Here is an 18807-nt window from a genome sequence, read left to right on the forward strand (position 1 = left end):
AACCCAGCAATTATGGAATTCGCTTGGTGTTAATTATTATTATGAAGCTTAATGCATGTTTTTTTGATAACATAAAAATAAAAAACTAATTGTACGAGACACGTCTGTAAAATTTGTAACTGCTGTAAAACATGGGCAATAAAACAAAATATAAGCTAAATATTAAAAATTGAATGAAAAATAAAAAAGTTTTACCATTTTAAGAGTGCGTATTTTTTTTATTATTCTATCTATCATAATTTTAATATTTAGGATCTGTTTTGTTTTATTTCTGTTTAATAGCTTCATAAAATCGGATTTTACAAATGTGTCATCTGCAATTGATTGTTTACTATTTTTTAACTTCTTTAACGGTGCACCCTCCTGCGCGAACAAACATTATTAAAAGTATATTTTATACATGTTTATTAGTTATACTGAAATTCCGCTTATAATATTTTTTTATAACAAACAACTGGTTTCATTTTAATGTATGTTAAAATTTAAAATTAATTTTCAACGTAAGATACCAAAAAAGAAGTCAGTTTGGATTATCTCAATAATCAAAAGGAAGACTAATTTTATTTATATTAACGCTAAGAATTTTAAATTTGTAATAGGGTTAATATTTTAATATTGCATTATTAAGCATTACTGCGAAATTCATTTCTTCCACTACAGTTTATCACAAGATAATGAGAAAAAAATTGTTGCTACTGTCATACACTCGCCGGGAATCGATCCCGGACCCCTAGTTTTATACACCAATACTCCTTATTAACATGAGGTAAACTCTAGTGTTTAATAATTATTTTTATTTGCTAGACTCTTACAATTTCATTAGTTCTCACCAGATGTGGTGTAATTTCGATCTAGTATGTATGTAATGTACGTTTTAATTACTTCAAAGTAAATTATTGACAAAATCATTGATACTTATATACATTTACAATTTACAATCAGTTATTTTTCTAGTCGATGCCAGCCAAAGCAAAAATAACCTTAATAGATACCTAGTTCATTAATGAATTAATATATGAATGCGACAGTAGAGATTAGATAAAAGAAATTGGACGAAAAGTTTGTTGCAAATGCAGGATTAAACTGACCCTCTTGACTGACACCGACTCCAAAAATAACTGATTATAAATCGTAAATTGTTCTGGAATACACTTTGCCTTGAAGTAATTAAAATAATATTTTCTGCTTATTAGTTTAAGTCTGTAAATTTAGGTATAGTCTTAAAGTCGGTTTTTGTTTTTTTACAATTTTTAGTGTGTATATATTTTTTGTTTATGGAGTACCAGACGCAATTTTAGAAAATAGAAAAATAATAAAGCACATTATGCGTCTCTATAAAATTTTAGGGTTGCCCTCGATTTTTCTGGGATCCCATCATCAGATTCTCACTTTTCAATAAAAAAAGAATTTCTCGAATTATCCTGGCGTTTTCAAGTAATCGGGAACATACATAAAAAAATCCGACGATTTGAGATCTTTTTTTTTTTGATGTCGGTTAAAAAGTAAAACACGATGACAGTAGGTAATTTCTCTTTATTTAGGCATTCGAGTAACAAAAAAATTGCAAGCTATTCTGTGTGATTATCATATAAATCCTTACAGTTTTCATCGAATATTAATTTCCTTAACAGAATAAGTCAAGTCGGAATGAAGGTATAAATCTGCAACGTATATTAGAAATAAGCGGCAGCTTGCACATTACATCCATAATAATTGAAGTTAGGTATTTGCCCGATCTATGACTACGTTCCTTATAAAAATACTATCTTACTTAAAGAGACTCGAACGAAACGACAATTAGTACAGAGCACACTAGGAAAACAATCCATAATTTATCATTTATTGATCGGATAATGCGTAGGTAGCTCAAATCCAATAGTAACATACATGATTAACAAGTCGAAAACTTACAATGTACAAGAAAGGCATATTTACATGGTCTTGAGAGCAAAAGGTTCGTAGCATACTTTCAGATTACTTTATTTATCCTCATTAGTTAACATAATATTTATTCGGTTATTTTTATTTTAAAATTTAAGAACTTGTTGGTAACTCATGCTGCGGATCTTAAAATAATACAATTTCATGAAAATTACCTACATAACCCAAATTTGATTCAGTTTACATCTTTATTTTCTATTTCAAACATAATAAAAAAATAATGTTTCAAAACAGGTTTCATTTCTTGTATAAACTCTGCAGTTGTTTTTACTGATTAAGTCGTTATCAAAATAGAAATAATATTATAATTTTCCGCAATAAAAGTACAATAGACTGAATACCGGAATTATTTCTACTTCTGTTCACTTACTCTTGACAAAGTCCTAATCACTCGACAGTCGAAACGACTGTAAAGTTTATAATTAAAATTTTTCTGAAACATTATAAACCATTTTTCCTTTATTTATGCTTATTATTTATAAAACTTAAGTCACGTCTCGTAATTAACAAATAGTAGAACCAGGAACTGTTTATGTTGTTTAATGGGGTTTAAAAACGAAAACAGTCACGTTCATTTAATTAAAAACTCTGTACTGACCTGGATGATAAGCATTGCATTAACACTGTTTAAAATAATCACTAATGATAATAATCGAAATTGCAAACCGGCTCTCAAAAATATATTATAGCATTCACGCAAGTAATGTCATACACATTACGTGTAAATTACATTTACTATCTTATCTATTACCATTTTAATGATTCCTCAATTGAACTAGCAATACCCTGTCTAAATCCCATTTTTTAAATGACTTTCATTTCGATTTATTCTCAATCTCTACGTGTGAAAACTTAAAAATTAAGTAGTATGTACTAGAACCTTTGTGCGCACAGAAGAATATCTACAACGCTTCCTAACAATTGTTTTCCAATTCACATGTACAAAGCGAATGGTTTAATTTCAAAAAGAGGCGTCAACATTACGTTTTATTATTTTCTTATTTTTTTTTTCTTTTTGAACATCTGCGCGTATGACTAGAAGTCGTGACCGCTTTAAGCACACGACACCGTAAGTAGCGGAACTTATTTATATGTATAATATACTTCTTTTTATTTAGTCCAGGCAAAATGGGCACGTGAGTGGGAAAAATTATTTGGATTAATTTTTTTTACGCAATTTGGATTAGAAGATTCTCATGAATACAACGATATAGGTTTCCAGTCGGTAACCCAATTAAAAATAAATTTTTTGGTCGAAACATTTTTTTTAATTCTTTGGTTTAAACTCGATAAAAAAGGTCTGAAGTTATCTTTTTTGTAAAGTTAATACTTTTCGAGTTACGAATTTTTAAATGTCTGAATATACACGAAAATATGCCCCCCATTTAGCTGCAAGCAATTGTTTACCGGTAACTAACGTGTAACACCTCGAACCATTAAACTCATACATTTAATTATTATCAGTTGGTATCGTTAATTATTTATTTTATTTATTGTTTGTGGAGATTGTAAGATTAATAGAAGAGAGGAGGAAATACAAAAAAGGACAGACGAAGAAGGGCAAAAATGATATTAGGCTATAAAGTGGGAAATTAGGAAGTGTAGGGAAGTTAAGGAACATAATATGAAGTGTAAAGAAGTAGAAGAAAAGATGAAGAAAGAAGTAGGTAAAACGATGAGGCTTATAATATAATTAAATTGGAATTTTAGAGATAAGGGTCATTTTGATAGAAAATGAGGAAAAGACAGGCGTTTGTTACAATTCACATGGCTTTTGTTGCTAAATTAGTGATTTGTCACCTTACTTCCGGCTAATAAACGCTGTTGATATTTTTAGTATTTATAAACATTCAACCGTCTCTCTGAAAATCCGTTAGCAAAGAATTACAATTTGATTGATTCATTGTTTAAACGATTTTTTTGAACGGGGCTTTAATGATTGCTGATTGGTTTAGGACATTACGTTGATGTGGGTGGTATTTAATATTTAATCAAAAGCGAGCTAGAACGAAGACATTTCATTATAGCCGGCAAGTGTCTAGATGGGTGGGTTTGGGTGACCTGACACTGGGGCCGGGGATTAGCCGCGAACTTAACTGCAGCCTCAGAGGGTGAAGGTAGACCAGTTTCTTTCAGAATTTGGATGTTTCTTATGAACCAGGAATAGTTGAATGCGATACGAAGAATCCGCATTTAAGTGCCTTGAGGAATTTGTAGGCGGCGGGAATCGGCACTGCCCCAAATGGGGATGGCGTAGGAGCAAATGCTTCTGATAATTGCGTTGAACGCACGAATTTTAATTTGGCGGGAGATGGAGTTGTTTCGGAAGAAGGGCTTGAGGGAGATAAAGACGGCTAGGGCCTTGGCACCGGTGCTAAGGATGTGCCTCCGCCATGCCAGTGTTCTGTCGAAGACGACGCCGAGATAAGTAACAGAGTTGCTCCATTTGATACGGTGGTTCTTAGCGGTGATGGCGGGAGGTTTTCGGGTCTTACGGGAGAAGAAAATTGCTTCCGACTTGGCCTCGTTAATGGACAGTTTCCATCATTCGGTACCAATTTAGTAGCAGGTATATAAACTTTTGGGCTGAGTTTATGAGGGCTATGTCATCGGCGTAGAGAGCTGTGACGATCGAGAGGTGGGACGGCATGTCTGTCCAGAAAAGTTTGAACAGAAGAGGTGACAGCTTTGAACCTTGTGGGACCCCAGCCGNTCAGAGAAGAGAGACTAGTATAGAAGTCCAATTCAAATGGAGGACTAAAACGTGAGTAAGAAATTCTAAATAGAACCAGGAGATGGCGTTGCTATGAAAATGAGCGCCTCAACGCTGTATTGAGTCGGAGCAAAGAGTGAACGCAGTAATGGCAGGGGTAAATAGTAGAAGTGGTGGGATCATAGAACGCATAAGTCTTTTTACTTTGCTGTTGTAAGCCAAGTTTGTAAAGAAAAAAAAAAAGGTTGATTTTCCGAAGCGACAACTACCGGTCGGATGACAGAAGCTTCGAGATTTACCGACATGTTATCCGAAACGAAGTCCGGATTATTAACCCAGTATTGGACTTCTATACTAGTCTCTCTTCTCTGGTTGGGTCAGTGGTGGGCCACACTCTTGTAGCTTTCATGTTGCATATAATCTAGGACGCATTAGTTCCTTGATTATAGAAGTATACGTATATGTTCTCCCCCTACGCAGGAGAGTAAGGAAAGCAAGAAATATCTTAGACCGCATGTTTAATTCGTTCTCTGCAAATGCTATTTTTCACTACAACTCGTCCATAGGGTGAAATTTTCTTGGGTTTGAAAGTTGAATACGTGCACGGACCTCGGCCCACACGGGTTTTCCTTAATACTGCTTTTAATTGCCCATTGTGTACTTCTAATTTGAATAAAGAAAGAATATCTACAAATAGCGTGCCAAATGTTTGTTTCAAAAGGCGAGACTCTTTAGGTGGCAATACTACCCATTCAGAAACAACACAACGTAACCCTTTACATCTAGTAGTTATATCTATATCCACATATGTACAGATATGTAGATATATACGGAAAATGACAACGTGACAATACTATTTTTATTTGACCATCTACTCCAATTTTTTGGATTTCGTAGAAGCAATAAAGCAAAAAAATAGACACACATTCGATTCACCTTTCCGTGCACTTCCGACAGTTTTATTGTAAGTTAGTTTTGGAGATCTAAATGTCACTGTTTCAGTATCACTGTCACAACAAGTGGTCGACTAGTGTAAATTTTTTTATCCTGATGTTTAACTGCCAGAATCCCATCGGGCAAGATAAAGTCTTCTTGCGTCGAGTGACGGTGATAACAGAGATCGCACTTGCGCCGACGGCATGCTGAAATGTCTTAGAGTTATTGGCGATTGCAAGTGTCTATGTTTGATGATTTCCCGCTCTGCAGGCAACAGCCAGAGATCCTGAAATAAACTACGCTAAAGGATCTGAAGAAGAAAACTGTGAAGGTAGTTGCAGATCGTCCACTGCACTCTGGCGAATCCAGAACTGAAGTGAAAATTATGGAGTATTGCTTATTGATTTCAATCAAATTTTGTAAATACTATGTATTTATAATTGAAATAGTTTATCTTGAACGAGTCTCGGTAAGAGATGAAAAAGGGGTGAATCGTAGATACATGATATACCATTATGAAAATGTGCATATAAAGTGGAACTTGTTGGGACGAAGCAGCTTACCTGCAGAGACTGGACCTCGTCTCAGGATTCTGCACTTTTGCTTTTCCTTCCAGTTAGAGAACCAACTATAGACTTAAGGGCAGCTCCAAAACTTCTGCTGGGTGTTTGAATACACTGCTGTGTTCTCCCAAATCCTTGAGGATGTGCATCCAAACATTTTTGATAACGTAACTGAAAGTTTAGAAAAAATCTATTTACAACCTAATAACAGTACCGAATTGTTCTAATCAGCCGTTTGGAAAGCACAATTTCAAAATTAGTAGGTACTCTTTATTTTTTAATCGTAATTGACACATTATTATGATTTTTTACTGCCGATATTTCATCATGAATTCCAATCGAGAAAACGTACATTAAAACAGCGATGAACACAATTTGTTATTATGCCATTGCAGCCCATAAGCAAACTAAAATATCTGCTCAGTCCTTAGGTATTATGGGGTATTGAAGACACATGTAATATAGTTTTCCCACCTCCTATACAGGGTGTCCCAGTTATAATAATAAAAAAAAAACCATGGGTTCCTGACACAAAATACAACAAAAAAGTGTTATACAATTTTTCAATCCAGTGACAATTGAGCTTGCAAATCGTCTTTGTAAATTTGAACGTACAATTTGTTTCATTACGGACCTGGATCTAGGCGACCAATGTCGCTCAGCTGATCTAGTGTGGATGTAACAAGTACCTACCGGGAAGAAGCCGAATGCACTTCCACCTTGTAAAAAAAAGGTAAAAGTGAAAAAGAAAAGCGTACCTTTTATAAAAAATGTTGAAATTGTCCGCCATTCGCTTCAATGCAACACTGACAGCGGCGTACCCAGTTGCTGCGAATTTTGGCCAAGATACCGGGAATATTTCGAATTATACGATAGGCATTGGTAATGTAACTCACCACCAACTGACGGTTGAATAAGAACCCTACTAGAATGCACTATCACACTACTAATTGTCCTTATTGTAATAGTCTTTTATGAAATGACCACTAAATAAATAAACTAACACTAACAAACAAGTAAATTCCACAACAATCCAAAGCAAACTGAACAACCTGTTAGAAACTACGACATTATGTGTATTTATTCCAGTCACTTCCAGCAGTGTAATTATACGAGGTTATATCAATATTTAGCTTTTTACATTTAATGAAAACAAAATAACCAACTTGGTCCTTCTGGACACATCCTTGTATTACCCCACGTGGGGTTAATGAGCCCTGCCAGGCAAAAGTAACGTTTAACACATGTGAATGGTCAAAGTAGGTCTGCATCTTGTCTCAACTTTTACAACCATAACACATACATTTGTTTTCGTACACTAGTACGTTATGTTACAAACCTTTACCAAACGCTGGGTGGTGAGGGTTGTTTGTGCACCGCTTCTAACTATTCCGTAGTTGTTAAAATTTCTTTTCTATTTAAAATAACATAATACTCGACGTCATGGGCTACATTAGGTCCACTTCAGTTTACGATCATGGGATTTTCGATTGTGATAGGTACATAGTTTTTCTAACGTGTTTCAGTCATCTAATGGACCTTAACGCGAGTGCATTTTCTTCGGCTGATCCGTAACTTAATACCAAACATAAACAATAACATCACCCCAAAAAGCAGCTGATTCCGACCTACTGAAGGTGAATTTTTCTACGATCAGCTGGCAATCGTAATTAATTTGCGATTGTGCAGGGCCGGCATCAAAACTGTTATAATTTTATAATTTTTTATTTTGTTTCAAAAGTCAAAAGTGTTATAACATTTTATGTTCCAAATGTCCGTAGGAATCTGTGGTATAAATATTAATTATTATAACTGGGACACCCTATATAATGTTAGCGACTAAAAGGATCAATGATATGTATTTGCTCATTCGAGATGCGTTGGTCGACGAATAGACATTGGTCTACCGAACGGTTCGCAAACCTTTGATATCTAATGTTATTTTTAATGATCGCTTTGTTTGCTTTGTTTGAAAATTTGTGGGGGTGCAATTGTTATAATTATTACACTATCAATTTGTTTTCTAACCCATTATAATTAATACCATATTTATTCAGAAACAGACAGGATAGTTTATGATAAACAGAACAAATTAATATCAAGTACTTACCTTACAAGCAGCTTCTATTGTTTTACATAAAGCTCCTGAAGACGGTTCACAATGAAACACGTGCGCCATAAATATATCTTGGGCCGTATGCATAATGAATGCACACTGTTTAACATTTTTCCCTATGCCCAAAAATGACAAATACCTAACCCTGCATTCCACTAATAATTTATCGTCCTACAACAAAAAAACCAGTATGTACAGTATTCGAAATTGGTCTCAAAATGGTTCGACTTACATTTGGTTGTTGGATCGAAATCATTGATGGAGCAATAGCTACATTTACTACTAGCCATTGTGGCTGGGGAACTGTTGTAACTAACTGGCTGATAGCGTCATTTAGAATATCCATTCCGGTGGCTTGAGTAACTTGAATACTGCCAAGGTATTGCGCTCGTAAAACCTTTTTCGGTTCTTCCATCGGTGTTGGAAATGACTGAGCTAAGTCGGAAAGTATTTCGATTTAACATTTAACAATGTATTTATTCACCGGTACCGTACCGGTTGAAAATGATTGAGCTAAGTCGAAAAGTATTTCATATTTAAGATTAATTTAACAATGTGTTTATTCACCGGTACCGTACCGGTTGGAAATGATTGAGCTAAACCGGAAAGTATTTCGTATTTAAGATTAATTTAACAATGTGGTTTATTCACCGGTACCGTTTTGGTTAGAAATGATTGAGCTAAGCCGGAAAGTATTTCGTATTTAAGATTAATTTAACAATGTATTTACTCACCGGTACCGTACCGGTTGGAAATGATTGAGCTAGCCGGAAAGTATTTCGTATTTAAGATTAATTTAACAATGTATTTATTCACCGGTAGCGTACCGGTTGGAAATGATTGAGCTAAGCCGGAAAGTATTTCGTATTTAAGATTAATTTAACAATGTGGTTTATTCACCGGTACCGTTTTGGTTAGAAATGATTGAGCTAAGCCGGAAAGTATTTCGTATTTAAGATTAATTTAACAATGTATTTACTCACCGGTACCGTACCGGTTGGAAATGATTGAGCTAGCCGGAAAGTATTTCGTATTTAAGATTAATTTAACAATGTATTTATTCACCGGTAGCGTACCGGTTGGAAATGATTGAGCTAAGCCGGAAAGTATTTCGGATTTAAGATTAATTTAACAATGTGTTTATTCACCGGTACCGTACCGGTTGGAAATGATTGAGCTAAGTCGAAAAGTATTTCGATTTAACATTTAACAATGTATTTATTCACCGATACCGTACCGGTTGGAAATGATTGAGCTAAGTCGGAAAGTATTTCGTATTTAAGATTAATTTAACAATGTGTTTATTCACCGGTACCGAACCGGCCACTAAGAAGCTATTCATCGGTACTGTACCGGTGACGAAAAGCTCTACCTTGCTAAAAAGAATTCTTTATTGGTTCCATTGACTTTGAATTAAAACCTTGAATTCATGCTTCATTAATTTTACATAATTTAATTTAATAATAATAATCAAATTAAATTTTTAATTTAGTTTACATAAATAGATTTAATTAGCGTATCTATGGTTTGTACCAGTAAATACCTTCTTAGCCACCGATACACTACCGATGAATAACTTTGTAGTCACCGGTACGGTGAATACCCTCATCCTTAATTTAAAACAACCTTATATATGAAGTAAAAAAGGAAGTGCACATTCCAGAGGATTCCCTACTGCTACAAATGCAAGCGTGGATGTTTATTGTTTGAATTATCGGATATTTTTTTATTTTTGTCTGTTTTTTGTAAAAACTTCTTCGTGAAACATCATTGTCGAATGAATTAAGCTGTAAAGGAAATCGATGTTGTAGGCATCCATGTTGTAAATACTTACTAATGAGTGCTTGACTGTTTCTGTTTGATCTTCTGTGCTCAGTAGGAAGGTTCGTTGGTCTGTTTGCAAGTCCTCTACCATTTATGTCGAGTGGCTTCGCCAAGTTTTGCTGTAGACTACGTTCGATCATTATTTTCTTACAAATATCCCGTAAAGTGTTTGCGATTGTTCTGGCTGGCATGTCGCACCGAAAAACGTGACACATGTGTTTCCGCGTACTCCTATCTCTTGCAACGTAAGCAAAGTCTCTGCAGGTAACAAAGAAAACTATTTCAGAACATACTTTTCTTTTTTGAAAGGCAATTTTCCGAGTATTACAGGCATTATTTTTCTTAAAAAAAGAAAGCAATTTTTATTAACAATAGGTGTTTTATAACGTTTAATTCAAAAGGAATTGTATATCCATTCTAACAGTCAAAGAAATGTAGCTAAATTTGGCGTTTTTATTGATTTTCCTTGTATACTGTTGAGGGTGGTTCACGCTACACCGTTTCAGGTCCGTGCCGTGTGCGTGTCAGTCCGTACCATCGAGTCTAGAGTCTAGACCGATTTTTAACACCGAGATAAAACAGCAAAAATCAGTATTTGATGTGTCAAATTTCGACTGGCTAGCTAGGGCCGTGAAAATACGCATATTTACGTTACTCGGCTAAGGCTTGACTCGAACCTAAAACGATGTGGTGTGAATCAATTTTCAAGTTTCGACAACTGTTACGATTATCTTCATCGTTCTGGTTTCACCATTATAACCAAACAAGAAATGTTCGGCTACTTCAACAAATTAATAACAATATTTAAAAATTTTCGAACATATTCGCGAAAGTCTACTTATAATTAGACTGTAAATTTAGCGACTTCTGAAAGCTCGTTAATTTCTTTTCAGTGCATGTACAAACAACGGATATTCGATATAATACGTAAAGGATTTATTTTTCGAATAATTAATGGGGAATGTGTACTTTTTTAAAAAAATAAAAATCAAAAAGCAGTACAGAATAACTAGATACAAAAATATATTTACCTTTCTCTGTGATGGACAATGCAGAGCATAAAAGAAAGACGAATTTAAATACAAGTTTTATACAATGCAATTACGTGAAACTAATTTTTTAAGTGAAAAGATTAAATTTACAATTTTCTAGCAAGTAACAAGTACTTCTACTAATACGTCAATACACAAATATGAATTAAAGAAAGATTACCTTCCATTATCTCGTCCTACTCCCCAGACTCTGATTGTATGTATAGGTTGAGTGTTAAGTACGTTAAGATTTTCTGGGTCAATTAGTTTAAGTGCCCCTTCATCTAAATCCATGAACAAGTCCTTCCCCTAAATCAATAATTTAATGCTATAAACGTGAATGCGAGAGAAAATAACAAGCACTTACGTCTCCCCATCTCCCAACAACATCCAAAAGATCATTTCTGCCTAAAGATAAGTCGACTATACATTTATTTACTGCTTTACTGCTTCTTTCTGGTGTAAGATCTTCTTCTGCTATTTCAACCCACCCAAGAGATCTTACTGCAAATCTAATGGGTTTTTCTTTTGTTTCAGGTTCCGGCCTAGCCGGATAACTACGTCTCCTACAAGAAGGATAAAGATTTACACACTTTCCTCCAATGCATTTAGTGATCAGCGTAAAGGTAAGTGCATTTATTATGTTTAATGTTTGGTTTGAACATAAAAAGCAATTATTTATTGAAAAATAGAGTTAGGTATATCTTTACAAAGCTGAGATAGTTCGTTGCAAAAAAGAATATTATTAGTAGAGAAAAACGGACAATTTAAATCATCAGTTTGCATATTTTGTGTATTCCTACTTGGGTTATTCGCTATGTGCAGGTTGACGCCAGCGCCTGAAGTGTCGGTTTTAGAAACTTTACAGTGAATAAATCTAACTACTTAAGAAATTGTACACACTCAAAGAAATAATTATTTAATACAATTTATTAAGTTTAATCCTGCAAACTATGCCATCACGTCAGAAAGCACTTTATTCGTNTGTCGCTCGTTCCGCGCTCTCGCTTGCACTTCAAGCCTTAAATGGAACGCCTCAGAGCGAGGTAACGCCGCATGAGTCATGTTTTTTCGTGCGTGCAGCCGCTCCATCGAATTATATGACGTTGTCACGTCAAAAACAGAAAACTCCTATTAAGTTAAATAAGACTATGAATCTACTAATTGAAAACTTTTAGATAGAGAAATCCGGACACTTGGCATTTTAATCTTGAATAATTAGGTACAAATGTAAACTAAACAAATAATTAATAGTTGCCTTTCTTACAAGGGTAATAAGTAATTATTTGCCACTTCAAAATTTCATTTTAGTACATATCCTTATTTTTCATTATTATGCATTATGATTATGTTAAATAACAAAAGAAAACAATATGATTGAGTTTAAAAACATATTATTATTCTGCGAGTTTTCCACATTATTATTTCTCTATTTGATTTTAATATAACGTGTATTCAGTTTTTCGGAGGAATGAAAACGCGGAACAAACGGCGTCATGAGTACATATCACAAATTCCACCCTTGTCTGGGGGACTGTCAAGTGTACATATAAAGCGCGCTGATGGGGCAACGTGACCTTACCCTCGTGTCTTTCCCACCCCGGAGGCAATTGCGTCTCGTCAGTTTGTTCTTCATTGGGGGACGCAGATGCCTCCTGAGGCCTCTGCGAGCGCCTTTTCACGGGAACTGCGTATAGGTCATTGTTTAGTTGGCCGGCGATATGAGGGACGCCACTGCCTTCTTCCTCATCTTCTTCATCATCCTCGTCTTCTTCATCTTCTTCCTCGTCGTCGACCGCTTCTTCGCCTCTCTCCTCCCGTTTCCAGCTGGTTTTGTTGTGCCCTTTCGGAGCCTGGTTTTCCGTTAAACTGAAAACGAGAGAATTCCACTCGCACTCTTGGAATTGGTACAAAAAATATACGTCCGAACATTTTTTGTAATGGTATTACCAAAACGAGTGGGCAAATTGATATTTCGTACGAAAGGAAAAGAATTGTGAAACTAAAGGACTAATTTTACCCAATCAATCTTATAAATCGCACTAAACAATCTCAATCCATTCTATTCAAGTTAGTTACTAATACCTTTAAATAAAGAATTTCTATATTCGTACTAATAAAATAATTTGTCTCAAGTATGATGTTTGGATATAAATACAGTGAAATTTGGCTATAACAAGCATCGGTTATAACGACAACTAAAACTATTGGAACTAACAACTAAAAATGCCCGTAATAACGCCAAGAAAATTGGATGTAACGTCGTAGTTTGATCGGTGTTTTCACCCATTGAGAGGTGTCGACGGTAAAGTGAAAAAGGTTCCCAACCCCAATTGCCTTTATTGACATTAATTTCCATTACTAGTCAACACAGTTAGTGCAAATTGTGTTTCTACATCAAGCAAATAATATTTCCGTTAATAACGACACTTAGTTACTACGTCAAAATATCGCCGGTACCAAGTTCTACACGGAGAGAAAAATCATAGAAAAATTACCATACTCTTTCATAATATGGGTACCTCTGACTCACAATGGAAAAATGTTCATCCTAGCATAATGAAAATTCCTAATCTTTCTAGTAAAGTTTACTCATACAAAAATTATTGGTGTAATATTGAATTTTATCAATACTGATTTTTGCACTCACTTCATGGAGACGAGCACAGTAATTTTTTGAAATTTTTCTCTCCGTGTACTATACATATGTATTTTATCACTGCGAAGTTTGAAAATTGGCCACAGACAGCGCCACAGTCACTTTTGCACATAGCGAATTACTTCTATAAAGTTAATATCGGTATAAGCAGTTGATGTATACATCAATGTTGCATAAGTTGCAATTTAAGTCTAGTATTGAGTGTGTTTTGAATTGTTGCATTATCTTGTTTAAAAAAGCGATTGCAATGATGGTTTTGAATGTTTATGTAGTTTTTTTTAACTTACTTTAATGTTAATTCCTCTTTTCGTTTACGTTCATCACCTTCTAAATCTAGTGCTGAACTGGTACTACTTCTAGTGACGGACGATGATAGTATGCTATTTTCGAATTTTGATATAATACTTTCGGTTTCTTTACTAAAGCTGCTTTTCGTATTTAACTGATCAACCCTGTTACTATTTGGTATAGACGGCGGCTCACGTTGTATGGTCCCACTTTTTATATGCCAGTAATATGGTCCATCGTTATCTAAAAGTCACAAACACTGATTGTGTTAAATATTTTATTACACTGAATTAGGCTTGTACACTGGAATAAATTATAATTTCACACTAACGGATTCATAAATTAATAAATCGCGTCAAGCCGAGTATTCTAAATACAATATTATATGGAATGATAAATAATCGAAATTTTTGGATAACCTCAAAATCTAAAAACATAACAGTAACTTTAAATGTCTTAAAATAGAATACGCTTTAGATGTAGAATTAAACAAAAATCGGTTGTCTGTAAAGTCGGTTTACTGACGATAGTTGAACGTGACNTTAAAAAAGCTTACATACGTACATGTCTACATTAAGAAAACTAGAGTATTTATCATTTTCACTACATAGTTCAAAGATATTTTTCATTTCATTACTGTAAGGCTTGATTTTAATTAAATGATGCGTACTTTTGCATGCGTATACTTGAGTAAATATGGCGTACCTTTTTCTTGGAGAATATGCTTCTGTATCAGTAGTGTTATCTAAACGACACATTGCATTTCCGTTTCGTTCCCCATTCCTGAAATAAAAGGATAGCAAATTCAGGTGATTATAACAAAAACGCTGAACTTTTCAAACTCTAAAGAATTGCTTTATTTACGAAAAAAAGTCAAGACCAATGAGGATAGTAATGTCTTTTTTTGGTTACAGAACCAACATCAACGTTTCGCCTCTTATTGAGAGTCTTTATCAAGGCTAAAATGTACCTGTATAGTTGATAGTTATACAATTATTTGAATTTATTGAATAGATTGCTTTATTTAATTCGTTTACGTGTCTTGCGGTTTTACTCAATTTTAAATTAATTTCCAAGTAATTGTAGAAAGGTAAACGACAAAAAGTGTGGGGAATGTTTAAACGGTAATGCTATTTTATTGCTGTTACGTTAACTAATAATTGTAGTAGCAGTGGAATTTAATGTGTGAACATTTCTTTCTCCTTTTGTGAGCTACTAATAACCTGACGCAACCTGGTAGTATGACTTTCATTTTTTTTTTTTCGAATTAGGAGTCATTTGAGTGTGAACACTGACTGTAATTTGTATTCTGAGAAGTGCAGCCAGCATCTTGGGTAATTTTCGCGATGAGAATCACACTGCATACTTATAATTAATCAGTTAAGCTGTGCATGTGAAGATGGTTTCGAAAATAACAGTTTATTTCACCCACGTTCATGTGAATATACGTATGATTTAAAAATTACGTTGACGGCGAGATGTGAGAATGTTATAAAAGAGAAAATCAGTTCAGTATGGACTCTTTGTTACAAATACATATGTATGTACGTTGTGTAAATGATTAATGACAGTGAGCAACGTGATCAATAAAACGCCAATGTTTGTAAGCCTACGAAACGATTCATTTTAAAGATCATTAAGTTCTTGGTTAGCAATTCACTGAAATCACCAAATTCAGAGCGCGATTTTGAACTTATTACCAAGCTTGCTGGATAGCATTAATTGATTAATATCAGGCAATTGCTACTATACGCTACAATAGCGGTTCCCTAAAGGTGTTCCGTGGAACCCCGGGATTCCTTGAATGAGTCAGAGGGATTCCGCGACTTATGACGTTTTTGTCCAAATAAAAACATACATTTTTGTGCAAGAAATATATAACTAGATGAAATTGGCTTATTTGACCGATATATTCGGTAAACTTGACCTAATTAACAGGTCCTTACTGGGAAGAATCACAACCACGTTTGCACTGAGAGACAAAATATCTTCACTAACGATAAAAAACAAATGGATGTTGGATTGAAAGTATTTAATGAAAAAGATACAAAGTTAAATAGAAAATGAGTTCTAAGTCACCATAAATGCGGGTAAAACCATAAGCTGATTCAAGTTTGAATCGTACATAAAGATGAGAATGCTATTATGGTTCTGTGTCCGTTTGTATCGATTTGCAGATGAGAGGAGAGCTTGGCAGCTTAAGCTTTCACTAAAAACAAATTCACAGCTTGTCTGGAAGCCACAGATGTCGACAAAACCATAAGCTGATTCAAATTTGAAGAAATTTTGGATCGTACTTAAAGATGAGAATACTATTATGATTCTGTGCCAGTTTGTATCGACTTACAGATGTGGGGCGAGCTTTGCAGCTTACGCTTTTACTAAAAGCAAATTCAGAGCTTGTTTGGATGTTACAGACGTGGATAAAACTATAAGCTGATCAAAATTGAATGACTTTTGAATCGTACTTGAAGATGAGAATACTATTATGGTTCTATGTCCGTTTGTATCAACTTGCAGATGAGAGGCGAGCTTTGCAGCTTAAGCTTTCACTAAAAGCAAATTCAGAGCTTGTCTGGAAGCCGCAAGTGTGGATAAAACCATAAGCTGATTCAAATTTGAATGACTTTCGGATCGCACTTAAAGATGAGAATACTATTATGGTTCTATGTCCGTTTGTATCAACTTGCAGATGAGAGGCGAGCTTTGCAGCTTAAGCTTTCACTAAAAACAAATTCAGAGCTTGTCTGGAAGCCACAAGTGTGGATAAAACCATAAGCTGATTCAAATTTGAATGACTTTCGGATCGTACTTAAAAATGAGAATGCTATTATGATTTTGTGCCCCTTTGAATCGACTCACAGATGTGGGGCAAGCTTTGCAGCTTACGCTTTCACTAAAGACAAATTCAGAGTTTGTTTGGATGCTACAGATGTGGATAAAACTCTAAGCTGATCAAATTTGAATGACTTTTGAATCGTACTTGAAGATGAGAATACTATTATGGTTCTGTGTCCGTTAGTATCAACTTGCAGATGAGAGGCGAGCTTTGCAGCTTAAGCTTTCACTAAAAACAAATTCACAGCTTGTCTGGAAGCCATAAGTGTGGATAAAACCATAAGCTGATTCAAATTTGAATGACTTTCGGATCGTACTTAAAGATGAGAATGCTATTATGATTCTGTGCCCATTTGAATCGACTCACAGATGTAAGGCGAGCTTTGCAGCTTACGCATTCACTAAAAACAAATTCAGAGCTTGTTTGGATGTTACAGATGCGGATAAAACTATAAGCTGATCAAATTTGAATGATTTTTGGATGGTACTTAAAGATGAGAATGCGATTATGGTTCTGTGCTTGTTTGTATCGACTTGCAGATGAGAGACGAGCTTTTTAGCTTACGTTTACACTAAAAACAAATTCAAAATTGAACTGGATGCCACTAATCTGGATAAAACTATAAAAATAAATGCAATTATGGTTCTGGGTCCGTTTGTATCGACTTACAGATGTGAGGCGAGCTTTCTAGTAATTAAACAATAATTCAGAACTGGGCTGTATGATATAGTAAAAATGTCAACATTTTATTCTTCACATGTACACAAAAAGATACCAAAGGCCTGAAACATAAAATTATTGCCAACTATTTTCTGTTTTTTTTTGTTAAGATGGAGTTCTGCCGAGAAACGGTGGGACAATAAGGGCTCCGTTTAAAAAAAATTGGGAACTGCTACACTACAGTATTGTTTTCTAAACCTTCGATATCTATGTACTCTTTCTATAATTTTTGTAATAACGAGTATCCCTTTTAAAACAAGTTCGTTTAGTTTAATAATTAAAATGAGTTATATACCCTTTTGTTTTTTATTAGTATCTACATAAACAAAATAACAATAAACGCGATTGTAATAATAGAAGGATAGAGTTTTTACCCTACAGCCTACAATTTCACATAAATATTTATCAGTACCGGTAACATTAAAAAATATGCATTATTTTTCTGTGTATGCCCCTCGTTTATATTTTTACTTAACAATCGCTAAGGTTAAAATGGATTTTATTTTCTAAATAAATGGAAAGGTACATATGTAAATACATATATGCAAATAAAGCACATGTAAAAGTTTCTCACGATTGTATGTTGTATTGCAAAAAAACTTGCTTATTACATAACAGGACCTGAATCTGGAAATAAGAGCCATTAACATTAATGGTGTACGTGCAAATAATTAGCTGTTAATTGCGAGAATAATTAGCACAACTTTTTGTCCTCGTTACATTTTATTGTCATTACGGAAATGTCGAAACAAACGTCAGTTATATAAAATAAGTACTGTTCACTTGAACTAAAGTCCTATTGTATAACGAATAAGTTTTACAATTCTTCTGCTTTTTTTTTAGATTAATTTTAGTTTTTAATGTAATAGTTTATTTTATTTTATATCTAAAAAATATTTTAATATGCTCATTTTAAATTATTGTAAATAAAGGATCCAGGTACAGTTTTTTTTAAAAAATTATTTTGGAATAAAAAATCAGCATAGTTATTACAGATTTTGGAAATAAATCATAAAGCCTAATGTAATGTGTATCATGATCTAGAAGCGAATTTGAGTTTTTCTTTATTTACGATTAACATTCATACATATCCACAGTCAGGGCTCTAGCGAAAGTATTTTGTTTAGTAGCACTAAATTGTTTATTTGTTTATCTGAAACATTCGTGACGTTTTTGT

At 34.2% G+C, this 18807-nt stretch overlaps 1 protein-coding gene across 1 annotated transcript in view; it reads right to left on the minus strand.

Annotated features, from left to right (window-relative positions):
* Nucleotides 1-4948: 4948 nt before the first annotated feature.
* The window catches only part of LOC108737784 (protein Fe65 homolog), an 86548-nt gene continuing 72689 nt past the window's right edge, over nt 4949-18807 (minus strand). The window contains exons 4-13 of the mRNA XM_018470882.1: nt 14777-14854; nt 14071-14319; nt 11492-11690; nt 11306-11433; nt 11125-11130; nt 10104-10351; nt 8502-8704; nt 8264-8440; nt 6154-6324; nt 4949-5876 (exon numbers count right to left, since the gene is read on the minus strand). Coding sequence (XP_018326384.1) covers nt 6175-6324; nt 8264-8440; nt 8502-8704; nt 10104-10351; nt 11125-11130; nt 11306-11433; nt 11492-11690; nt 14071-14319; nt 14777-14854 — 1438 coding nt within the window. The 3' untranslated portion in view covers nt 4949-5876; nt 6154-6174. The remainder of the gene's footprint in view (nt 5877-6153; nt 6325-8263; nt 8441-8501; nt 8705-10103; nt 10352-11124; nt 11131-11305; nt 11434-11491; nt 11691-14070; nt 14320-14776; nt 14855-18807) is intronic.

The sequence above is a fragment of the Agrilus planipennis genome, unplaced genomic scaffold (genome assembly GCF_000699045.2).
Source record: "Agrilus planipennis isolate EAB-ADULT unplaced genomic scaffold, Apla_2.0 scaffold183, whole genome shotgun sequence".
Taxonomy (NCBI): Eukaryota; Metazoa; Arthropoda; class Insecta; order Coleoptera; family Buprestidae; genus Agrilus; species Agrilus planipennis.